This window comes from Ictidomys tridecemlineatus, chromosome 2 (genome assembly GCF_052094955.1).
Source record: "Ictidomys tridecemlineatus isolate mIctTri1 chromosome 2, mIctTri1.hap1, whole genome shotgun sequence".
NCBI classification, from domain to species: Eukaryota; Metazoa; Chordata; class Mammalia; order Rodentia; family Sciuridae; genus Ictidomys; species Ictidomys tridecemlineatus.
In genome coordinates this window covers 93,293,407-93,305,172 of record NC_135478.1, presented here as the reverse complement: position 1 = coordinate 93,305,172, position 11,766 = coordinate 93,293,407, and the positions used below count along the sequence as shown (strand labels likewise).

The following is an 11,766-nucleotide window of genomic DNA, read 5'->3' as shown; positions in this document are numbered from 1 at the left end:
TTGGGAACTCGTATTCTGATCACCGAAACCTCTACCCGGCTTTATTCCGCTCCGCAGTGTTCACCCTTAACGCACCATCCACGCACTCCGTTTGTTCACCTCCAGAGAGGTGAGGGTCTTCTACACTTCTTCCATCTGCCGCAGGTGGTCAGACCCGTGGGACAAACAAGCGACGCGCTGACTCCAGCCATCCCAAAGTAAGCCTGGAGCAACGTTCTCACTGAAATAAGCAGAGACCCAAAACAACCCTAACAACCTGTTCAAACTTGGCCAGACAGCACTCACAGCAGGGGCACAGGGTAATCGCAATGCACTGTTTGCCTTTTGCCCTCGTATAGTTTTCTGATCTTGGGACCTTTTCCAAGCCAATAATTTCCAAAATTATTTTACCCAAGGTAATGGCAGTTTTAAGACATAAATAGGACAGGCCATGTAAAGAAAGCACTTAGCACCAAGCCAGGACATTACATAGTACTTTATAAAGGAAGTTTCTAACGACAGAATCCTGATTCCACCTTCTATTTATATGGAGCTTTGGGCAAATCATCTATTCTTTCAAACCTATTTCCACATCCATAGTAACAATAATCATATTTCCCCCCCAAAATAGTACTTAAAATGTTAATGATGAAAAGAAACTATACCATGTGGAAACTAAAATGATGCCTTTTGTTCATTATCCTCAAGATTATAAAAAACAACAGAAGCTTACAGCAGCTCATAAAACATGGACATGTCTCATACATAAAAGAAATTTGGTATTTGACAAATGTGAATTAATAACCATTAACATATAAAACACAGAATACTGTTTTTAAAAAGAATTGTTTATTTACTGAACCTGGGGCATATATTAGATACACAACCAATTTTAAATTTACATTTTTTAATTCAATTTTGAAGTGTTTTCACACACAAAAAAAGAAATTGGTATGCAACAGTTGTCCTAAGGTGAAACAGTCACCTTATTGATAAACTGTTGCAAGTATTTTCACCCAAGGCTGAAAAATTGTGTCCTGAACATGAAAACCTGTAACAAATTTAAATTAATTATATAAAACTTGTTACTTGTAGTTTTCTCCTTGCAAAGATTCAAAAAAAAAATGTACAAGTAACTAATATACATCGGTCACAACATAATCCTGGATCATTTCCACACAAAACCAGATGCTCCTTTAATTTTAAACCCATCATGAGAGATCAAGAGAAAGTCTTTTCATTTTATATAAAACGAAATTCACATGTACCAAAAAAGAAAGACCCAGGAGAAACAAAAACAAAAACCCTAGTGCTGACACTGATACTCAGTGTCTTAAAGTGGCCCAAAGGCCACTCTCAAAAATAAAATAGTGGCTGTATATCACTGCAATGAAACCCAAGAGGCTTTAACCCTTTGGCATCAGAAACCCAGATTTTTTCCAATTACGTGAATGAACACTTCCCATGTGCCAAGCTTGAAAAAGGGGCTGTGCCAGTGCAGAAAAGAAAAGCTAGCATTTGCTCAAATACCCAGAGAATCAAGACTTCTTATGAGGTTAGGCGGAAACAAACAAAAAAAGAAAAGATTATTAGCTGCTTGTGTCATCAATATTTGTGGAGGTGATTGAGTCCTAAGGTCATATGTAAAAATTTGGGGTAAGTCTTATGTGTAAAACAAAACAAAAAGACCAAATATAAACACACCCAGCCTGATAGTACACTCCTCAGTCAGATAGCACTGCCATTAGGCTGGGCAGAAAATGTCAAGATTCAGACTGTTGCTTCACTCCATGAGTCAACAAAATGAAACTTTAACGACTTGAACCACAGGATGAGGGAGTCCAAAGAATGCAGCCATTTTAGTAAAGTACCATCAGGCTTTGTGTTGCTTTCCTGCATTTACTACAAAAGGGAAATAAGACATAATAAAGACTATACTCCTATATTTCATTTACAGTGTTTGAGTTCTGGAAGGACCTGTATGATAGAGGCAACATTCAAATAAGAAATTTTATGCCAATCAAATGTCAAATTTTCACTACAACTTTCCTAAGAAGGTTTTTCCCCCAAAATCTATTAATCACAAAGAAACATAAGCTGTGAATGTACAGTTCAGAAAATAAAAATGTAGAAACTAATGACATTATTATGACCAAGATGTTTGGTAAACAAGTGAATTGTGAGTTTGGGATCATCAGGAAAAGGCCTTTTAAACAACCCTCCGGACTTCAAAAAATCTCTTCAGGTAGTAGATCTGTCCCAATGTCATGGCAACTAGAACAAGAGCTTCAAAGAAGGACCAAAGGACCACTCTGCTGTTTGTGTTGTCATTGACTGTTGAGGACAAACAAACAAACAAACAAAATTTAATAACTCTGTAGAAAGGCACAGGCATCATCAACTAGCTCCTAGTTGTGAGTGAATGTAACAGGTGCACACCATTCACAGTACTCTAAACACTTCTGTCCCAACCAACTAAACACTCTCAGAGGCAGAGATTGTTAGCTTTACAAAGGACCTTAAACATTCACTGAGGGCAAGCCAACTGCACTATGTATAGCAAACCGGAAAGAAAAGAGACTTGCCCAGGTCATGCTTCTAGGGTTTATACCCAACCCAACCTCTTTTCTATCTATAGATAGGAAATGTTCTCCTGCATTATAAACTTTTTTTGGTGAATCAGAAAATTGTTTTAAAAATTTAAGGATTTATATCAAGAACATAGATTTCTATAAAATGCACTATTTACACTAAGCCAAAATATGTGAACCTAAGTGTCTTTTTCCTTAAATATTTATTCAACAAATATTTACTAAGCACCTACCATGTACCTAGAGGCATGAGTTTCATGGAGCAGTTACTATCAGACTGTCAATACAAGACAAACTTCTCACCATTTATCCCATTCTAAAGCTAAAAATCTGACCCTTAAAGTAAAAGCCATGACTACACTATTCATTTACTCTACTCACTCTCTCACAATCTTTGAAGTCAGAGTGACTTGTTACTAAGCTAGTCAGTATTTCCACTTTTCTGCAAATAGCCAAATATTGAAAACAATCACAATTAGCAACATTATGTTAATCAGCTAACTGACATACTCTTAGATATACACTGTTTATTAAAAGATCAACTAGATTGTAACAGTTATTGGACCATCATTCAAAAAGAAGTGAAAAGCAATTAACATTTTTCCAAAAGGAAAACCTTATGGTTCCCTCAAAAGTTGTGCATTTATAAGAGTAAGAACAGATACAAAATTAAAAATATAAACTAGAACTCCAAAAGCTATCAAAATCACTAAAATTTTAGAATTAATTCCATGACATGAAATTTACTTTTGCTGAAAATCTAGTAAACAATTTTTATCATAATTGTGAATGAATGCTATTTTAGTATTGTGTCTGAAAGAGGAATGGTTGAATAAATTCTTTAAAATATTAAGCAACTATTAGTATGTTTTAGAGACACAGAAAAATGTGATTCATTTTGTTTTATGTGAGTGGGGAATGAACCCAGTGGTGTTTTACCACTGAAATAAAGATATTATTGTCCATCTACAACTAAAAATATTTTTTAAAAAAAGGTATTACAACACTGAAGTAAACAAAAGATCTCACTGTGTTCATCTCTGAGGAATCAATGCTGTTGAAAAAATATAAGAAAAACAATACTGTTGGAATTAAAATGTATATCTGAAAGTTCAATTCTATAAATTACTACAGGTTGAGCATTCCTAATCCCAAAATCTGAAATGCTCCAAACCCCAAATTATTTGTGCTCTAATGCAAGGCTTAAAAAGTTTCACAGTCCCAGCCAGACGCAGTGGCACATGCCTGTAGTGGCTCAGGAGGCCAAGGAAAGAGCACTCGAAGTTCAAGGTCAGTCTCAGGAACTCAGTGAGGGCCTAAGCAACTTAGTGAGACCCTGTCTTAAAAATAAAAAATAAGTGATAGGGTTGTAGCTCAGTGGTAGAGCACTTGCCTAGCATGTGTGAGGCACTGGGTTTGATTCTCAACACTGTACATAGATAAGTAAAATAAAGGTCTACTGACAACTAAAATTATATATATATATATATATATATATATATATATAATTTAAAAAAAAAAAAAACCTGCAAAGCAGTGAATGACCTTAGCGCTTTGATTTTCTTCAGGGCCCTTCCCACCCAAGAATGGGCTAGCTCCAACCTGGGAGCAAATCAACCAACAAATAGGTCCCTAGCCATCCCTGAGGGTGAGGAGATGGAGAGTGGTAGGGGAGGATGTAGACAAACTGCTCCTTTTTGAGTTCCTCCTCCTTCCACTCCCTATCCCAAATTCAGAAAAAAGAATCCCAATTTAAATTGCTGTGCACATACAGATAAGACCTTGCTCCCATTGAAATCTATCCCCAGGAGCTACTTGGACAATGAAAGACACAAGAACAGGTGTGGACCTGGTATAAAATATGGTATCTGGTCAGTGTGTCAACAGGGCACCTGTTAATTTTAAATGCAAAAACATAATATTTAATGCTCTATCTTGTATCAATCAAACTTTTGCAACCTACCACAAACTCCACTTTTTCCACAGAAAAATGTATTCCAAATTTCTAATTTACAAAATGGTGATCCCAAACTGATCTTCTGGTGATTTTCTGGGTACTTGCTTACATTATGTTTGGTGTTTTCTATTCTTTTTTTTTTTTTTTAATTTTTAGTTGTAGATGAACACAATACCTTTATTTTTATGTGGTGCTGAGGACTGAACCCAGTGCCTCACACATGCTAGGCAAGTGCTCGACCACTAAGCCACAGCTGCAGCCCATGTTTTTTCCTATTCTAACTAGAGTTAATCTTATTCAATTTTAGGGAATAAAATATGTTAAATTTTAGTGTCTGGTATAGGTTTCAGGTACATGACTAAAAAGTAATAAAATATCAATTTACAGTGGTTTTCCCTGCTGCTCTGCTTATTCCTTAGCTAATCAGAAGATTTTAAATTTTCTTAAAATTTAAAAGCTCTTTAAAGCTTATGCTCAATCTTTTTGTAATTTTTTTTTGTAGTTGTAGATGGACAACTTGTTTAAGGATCAAATCCAGTGGCAAGCACTATGCTACTGAGCCCCAGCCCTTATTCTCAATCTTAAAAAAAAAAAAACTTTTATTTTTATGTGGTGCTCAAGATCAAACCCAGTGCCTCACACATGCTAGGCAAGCATTCTCCTGCTGAGCCACAACCCCAACCCCTTACTCAATCTTTATAGCATTTTGTGATATAGAACAAATGTCCTGATAATAATAAACTAGTTTAGAATAAAGTTCTACAAATGTGTATATTCAAAAAACATCTTTATGTAGGTGATTTTTTTTAAAGTCAAAGTTTTAGCACATTATGTCTGCTGGCTGCTGGATGCAGCCCTTCAACATGGGATACTGCCACAAAGATAAACCAGTACTCACTGGCTCTGTGTATCCTCTCCCGGACTTCCATGTACTCCTGTTCGTGCTTTACAGCTGTCATTGCCACTGCCAGTTCATTAATCATTTCTTCTAGCTTGTTCTGGTGAGCTATAGAAGGATTTGAAAACAGATTAGCATACATCTGTCAATCTCTTTTGATAACTACTTTTTACATAATAAAATATTCTTCAGAGAAGGTATAGAAAGGAAGCAACTTTCAGAAATGTGGTTCAAACATCAATTAAACCACTGATGACAATTAATTATCTGAGCATTTTCCAAGGCCCATTCCCAGTAGAAAAACCTCTTTCAGAGTAAGAAACATACCATATAATGCTTCCTAAGTAAAAATTTCCCTAAGAAATTTCTTCTAGTCAAATGCTGCTGTTGTTACAGGAAGATGATAAGTTCAAGGCCAACATGAGCAAATTATTGACATGCTGAAGATGTAGCTCAGTGGTAGAGCACTTACTTGCCTAGTGTGGGAAGCCCTAGGTTCAAACCAAACCCAGTGCCACAAAAAAAGTAAGTCCTATAAGTAACAATAAAATATGGGGCTGGGGTTGTAGCTCAGTGGTAGAGCGCTTGCCTAGCATATGTGAGACACCGGGTTCGCTCTTCAGGACCACATAAAAATAAAAAGATAAAATATTGTGTCCATCTGCAACTGAAAATATTTTTAAAAAAACAAGAATGGGCTGAGGTTATGGCTCAGTGGTAGAGCACTCACCTCGAACATTCGAGGCCCTGGGTTCGATCCTTAGCACCTCATAAAAATAAATAAATAACTAAAATTAAGTTATTGTGTACAACTACAAAAACACTTAAAAAAAGACAATAAGGGCTGGGTATGTGGCTCAAGCGGTAGCGCGCTCGCCTGACATGCGTGCGGCCCGGGTTCGATCCTCAGCACCACATACCAACAAAGATGTTGTGTCCGCCAAGAACTAAACAATAAAACATTAAAAATTCTCTTTCTCTCTCTCTCTCCTCTCTCACTCTCTCTTTAAAAAAAAAAAAAAGACAATAAGAAAAAGTACAAGGTACTTTAAAAAGAAACAATAAAATATAACTGAAATCTACTTAAATTTTTTTTTTAATTTGTTGATGGATCTTTATTTACTTATGTGCAGTACTGAGACTCAAACCCAGTGCCATCACTTAACTTGATGGGCATGGTGGCACATTCCTGTAAATCCCAGAGACTTGGGAGTCTGGCGGATTAACAAGGTCCAGGCCAGCCTTAGAAATTTAGCAAGGTCCTAAGCAACTTAGCCAGACCCTAGCTCAAAAATAAAAAGGGCTGGGGATGTGGCTCAGTGGTTAAGTGTTCCTGGGTTCAATCCCCAGTACAAAAAAAAGAATAACATAACTCTAATGTTAACTTAGGAGCAGTACCCAAACAAGACTTTTAAACTCTATTTAACTGGACAGGGAAAAACAGGAAGACACACTTAGGAAACTCGGAACCAACTCTAACATTCATCTGTGACAAAGTAATTATGTCACTATAGTGAAGAACAGCAAGCACTGTAAGTAAAGCAAGTCTCTCAGCTGCACAAGTCTGCAACAAAGTACCCTCTTTTATCAAAAATGAAAACAAGATACTGTTCCTTAAAAATATGCTTCTGGGTAGTGCTATATTAGAACAAGGAAAAAACAGGCAGGAAAGAAATAGCACAAGGAAAAACTCCAAGGGGAAGGGGAGAATCTCTTCACTCTTGCCCAAATCTGGGATTCCAGTTTACAATGGATCATCCTAGGTTTAAGAAAAATCACAGACCCCCACCATTTGAGGCAGTTCAACTGGAATCTTAAGTCACCCCTTACCAGCTTCACTATGGAAGCCCCCATGCACTCTGTGGAACCTCTAGAGCAGGGTTTCTCAGAGTAGCACTGATGACATTTTGGACCAAGTGTCCCATGTTTACTATAAGAGCCAGCAGATGCACTGGAGGATATTTAGCAGCATCCATAGTCTCTAGCCCTTAGATGCCAGTAACATCCAACCACCTCCATCTTGTCTCGAGAACCAAAAACATCTTCAGATATTGCCAAAGATCCTTATGCAGCAGAGATCATCTCTACTCAAGAACCACTGCTTTAGAGGAAAGCTCAATTTGACAGCTGCCATTCATTGACAAGCAAAAGCAAAATTTTATACATTGTGTTAAAGGATTACTTATTATATATTCATCAGCCAATATTTTTTAACCATTTAAATAGGACGAATTTTCAGAAAACAAACTCAAAGCCTTTTAAAACTTCTCTCTTCAAAAATTGGCTAAGCCTAGGCTGGGGTTGTGGCTCAGCAGTAGAGCGCTCTCGCCTAGCATGGGCAAAGCCCTGGGTTCGATCCTCAGCAACATATAAAAAATAAATAAAATAAAAATAAAGGTATTGTGTCCAACTACAACTAAAAAATAAATAATTTTTAAAAATTGGCTGAGCCTGCCAGGCACAGTGCACATACTCATAATTCCAGCAACTAGGGGAGCTGAGGCAGGATTGCAAATTCCAGGTCAGCCTCAGCAATTTAGCAAGACCCTAAGCAACTTAGCAAGACACTACCTCAAAATAAAAAATGAAAAGGGCTGGAAACATGGCACAGTGATTAAGCACCTCTGGGTTCAATCCTTAGTACCAAAATAAAACACGGGGAAAAAAAAAGAATTAACCAACCTAACTTTGTAAATAGTCCTGAAAAATGAACAAAAGAATGAACAAAAGAACTACGTGGTACGATTCTCTAGATTCTGAAGATTTCAAATTCTAACAAAACTCTTTACCTTCTTTATGATGCTAGTACTCTACTAACTGTTCAATATCTGCGATATAAGTTATCATGCTAATACTATAATCCATGTTAAACTGCTGGTTTCCAAAAATCTAGCATGTACTGTGGCAACAAAAATTTTTTAAATGTGCAAGCAATTTATCCTAATCAGGGTTCACTGCTGGTCAGTTGGGCAATGAACAACCTAACTGAACATATGACCAAAGAATTTCTCATCTTAACTACAAATGCTTCCAAATGAATTTTATAATTTTTTTTTTTTTTAGTTATACATGGACATGATATCTTTGTTTATTTTTATGTGGTACAAACCCACTGCCTCACATGCTTGAGGCAAGCGCTCTGCCACTAAGCCACAACCCCAGCACCCAACTGCATTTTATATCCAACCAAGTTAGAAACTTCAATAGTAAACAAGCATATAAAACATCTTCTATGATGTCAAAAGCACCTCTTGCAATAAGCTATATTTAATCAAGACTTTTTCTTATCTAGTTACAATTGAATCTTTCCATCTTTGAATATTCATTTAAAGAAACAAAGATGTTCCTACCAAAATGTCAATCATCAGCTGCTAAGGACTTAGTGTCATTAGTTTAAAATAACCTAGCCTATATCTCCTGTCAATGAAATAAAAAACAACCTAATTAGTTGTACTTTTTTTTTTAAGAGAAAAAACACTCTCATGCCACAAACTGAGGTTAGAGAAAAAGAAATCATAAATTAGACATTAGCAAACAAAAAGATGCAAAAAGACAGGATGCTATCAAAAAACAATCCACATACCATCCCAGGTATCTCCACCACCTAAAGAAAAATGTAAAATATGAACAGAAAAGGCAACAGAAAGTTTAGCTAATCTAGTCATGTCCACAATTGTGCAATTGAAGATATATAAATATATATGCCAGTATTAACAAATTAACAGAACAACATAAGACATATACAAACTAAGTAATCACAAGAACACAGAGACAGAAAAGCTGCCAGAGGGGCAACCATAAAGAATGAAAAACTAAATATTAACTTTGAAAAATTATGTTAATTAGGGGACGTGCACAGGTAAAGACATTTCACATAAGGTTTTTGGTTTAACAGTTAATGAACCTGGAATAAGAAAAAAATAAGTACTCCATTCAGATGGATAAAAGTGTATAGAATTAAAATTAGAATGTAACACCATCTTTCAACTATTCATCTCACCTTCTGTTTCCATGTCTTGTCCTTTTGGAGCCTCCCCAATGTCAATGGTGAACATCACTATCTTGGGAGTCATGGTAGACATCCTATTACTAAAACAAAACTTGTATGTTCCATCCATGTGAGCAGCAAATGTGTACTTCCCACTGGACTCTCGGTCTCCTTTATAAATTCCTTTATTGTCAGGTCCTGTAATCTGGAGGCAGGAGAGAAATACATAAAATGTCACAAAAGATCTCAAAAATCAAACTTTGTAAGAAGGATCTATCAGTAGTAGGAAATTTACTAATATGTAACTTTCACTTAACTCAAATTACAGTAACCACTCAATTTCAATTCTCCCACTTAATGAGACAATGGTGAACTAGACTGCACTCTAAAGCACCTTTTAGCTCCTACCACATTTGTGTCTTATTTGTCCAACTAAAACTTGCAACTATCAGAAACAGAAACCACACCTCACCCATGATCTCAAACTGGCCTAATGCCATCAATAATATGTCACTTGTATGGCTGATGTTGAAATCCAAGAGAAAAAAAAATCTCTCTAGAATTATTTTCTTTGAAGTACTACGGACTGAACTCAGAACAACATATGTGACAGGTAAACACTTTTAACAATGAGCGACCTCTCCAGAGCTTTTTATTTTCATTCAAGGTCTTTCTGGGTTGCCAGGGTGGTCTGGAACTTGCAATCCTCCTGCCTCAGCCTCCCCAGTAGTTGGGCTTACAGGCCTGTGCCACCTACACCCAGCTGAAATGTGTAATTTTTACAAAGTCGCGTTTGAAGGTTCTACTGCCAGAAAAAACAAAGGAATGTGCTTTATCTGATATGCCCTGGACGGCTTCGGGAAAGAAAAAAAATACTAATGTTAAAATTAGAAGACCCAAATTCTCATCTCAGCTTGTTAAAATAGAAAGTCTCTTTCACCTATGAAACAGGAGCCCAGATAACTGTCCTCCTAAATCTTTGCTAATTTGAACAGCCTCTCCTTGCTTTTGGATCACACTTGTGCCCAGCGCGTGCCCAGTTCTACTGTCCAATGGAAAACCATTAATCCAGCTAGTCACGCTGGCAGGAGAACTCAAACATCAATCACACTTGGTTTCCTGGAAAGAAAAATTTAGCGGCAAATTTTCCCTTTTTTTTTGGGGGGGTGGTGGTTGGAGTTCGGGAGTTGTTGGTGCCTCCACGACACTCTGCCTCCAGACAGTTCACGGCACCCACAACCCTCGACGTGCCACCCCGCTCGCCTCCCGGGGCTGCGGACCGGGAGCGCTAAAGCCTAACTCGCGCCGCTTCCCCGACAGCTCTCCGACTACTTTCCCAGGAGCTTCTTCGCTGCGCTGCCGGTGAGCGCGCCAGATAGAGGGGAGCAGGGCCGGCCGCGGGGATCTGCCGCCGCACAGCGCCCCGGCCGCGCCCGGGCCGCAGCGGACACGCGGCACTGAGTCCACCGGGCTAGGTGAGCAGCCCCGCCGGAACCCGTCGACCAGCTGAGAACGCAAAGCCGCCGGGAGCGGCGCGGTGCCCAGGGTCGCCCGGAACGCGGGCGGGTCGCCAGGACCGTTGGGGTCGCTGGCGCGGGGGTGGCCGGCCGCGGGCCCCCCCCGCCGCGCCCTGACGCCCCGGCCGCGCCCTGCGCGCCCCCAACCCCCGAGCGGCGCCGGAGCCGGCCCGGGCCGCGGGCAGCGCGCCCGCACCTCCACGTCGATGTCCAGGAAGCCGCCCTCCGCCACCTCGAAGATGAGGCCCATCTTAGTGCCCGAGGTGACCCGCTCGAAGAAGCACTCCTCGGCGTGCGCGTCGATGCTGACGAAGTAGCCCGAGGCCGTGGCCAGAAGAGCGGCCAGGAGCACCAGGAGCTCAGCGACCGTCACCATGGTGGGGCTGGGGCCGAAGCCAGGACCCGGACCGCGGCCTCCAAAGCCGCCGCCGCCGCCGCCACCGCTGCCTCCACAGCCGCCGCTGCCTTAGCTCCGCCCCTTCCGGCTGCGCCACCCGCGGGGGCTGATGCGGGCGCCGTGGATTGGCGGGCACCGGCAGCTGCCACGTAACGGCACCACGGCGGCCGCCGAGGGCCTTACAGGCTCCGTGCGCACCGCGTCTGGACGGCGACTTTAAAAGGACAAAAATCATCATCCCCAGTCCTTTCGCGTTCAAAGAAAAGTTTTTGTGAACTTCCCGAGAAAGTGTTAGCATCAAGAGGTTCCCCAATTTCCCCTTTCTCTTTTTTTTTTTTTTTTTAAGATTCTCCAGAAAGGTGGCGAAAGATTTGAAGGCAGAGATAGGAGTGAAGGGAATGGGAGGTAGAAGCCAAAAGCTATGAAGGGTTTTGTTGCC

General features: G+C 39.8%; 1 protein-coding gene across 1 annotated transcript; it reads right to left on the bottom strand.

The window, feature by feature from the left end:
* Window positions 1-809: 809 nt before the first annotated feature.
* Tmed2 (transmembrane p24 trafficking protein 2) lies at window positions 810-11,426 on the bottom strand. Its single transcript, XM_078039347.1, has 4 exons — window positions 11,127-11,426; window positions 9,426-9,618; window positions 5,426-5,533; window positions 810-2,313 (listed from the first exon to the last, which is right to left on the bottom strand). The coding sequence occupies exons 1-4, from the start codon at window positions 11,304-11,306 to the stop codon at window positions 2,189-2,191; spliced, it is 606 nt and encodes a 201-aa protein (XP_077895473.1). The 5' UTR covers window positions 11,307-11,426; the 3' UTR covers window positions 810-2,188.
* Between the last annotated feature and the right edge of the window lie 340 nt (window positions 11,427-11,766).

What these genes read in the sequence shown, in the direction of transcription:
- Tmed2 (XM_078039347.1), bottom strand. Translation starts at nt 11,306, where the DNA reads ATGGTGACGGTCGCTGAGCTCCTGGTGCTCCTGGCCGCTCTTCTGGCC. An exon ending in TCCTGGACATCGACGTGGAG is followed by an intron (nt 9,619 to 11,126) that starts GTGCGGGCGCGC and finishes TCCTGCCTCCAG; the next exon opens with ATTACAGGACCTGACAATAA. An exon ending in ACAAGACATGGAAACAGAAG is followed by an intron (nt 5,534 to 9,425) that starts GTGAGATGAATA and finishes ATCCTTCTATAG; the next exon opens with CTCACCAGAACAAGCTAGAA.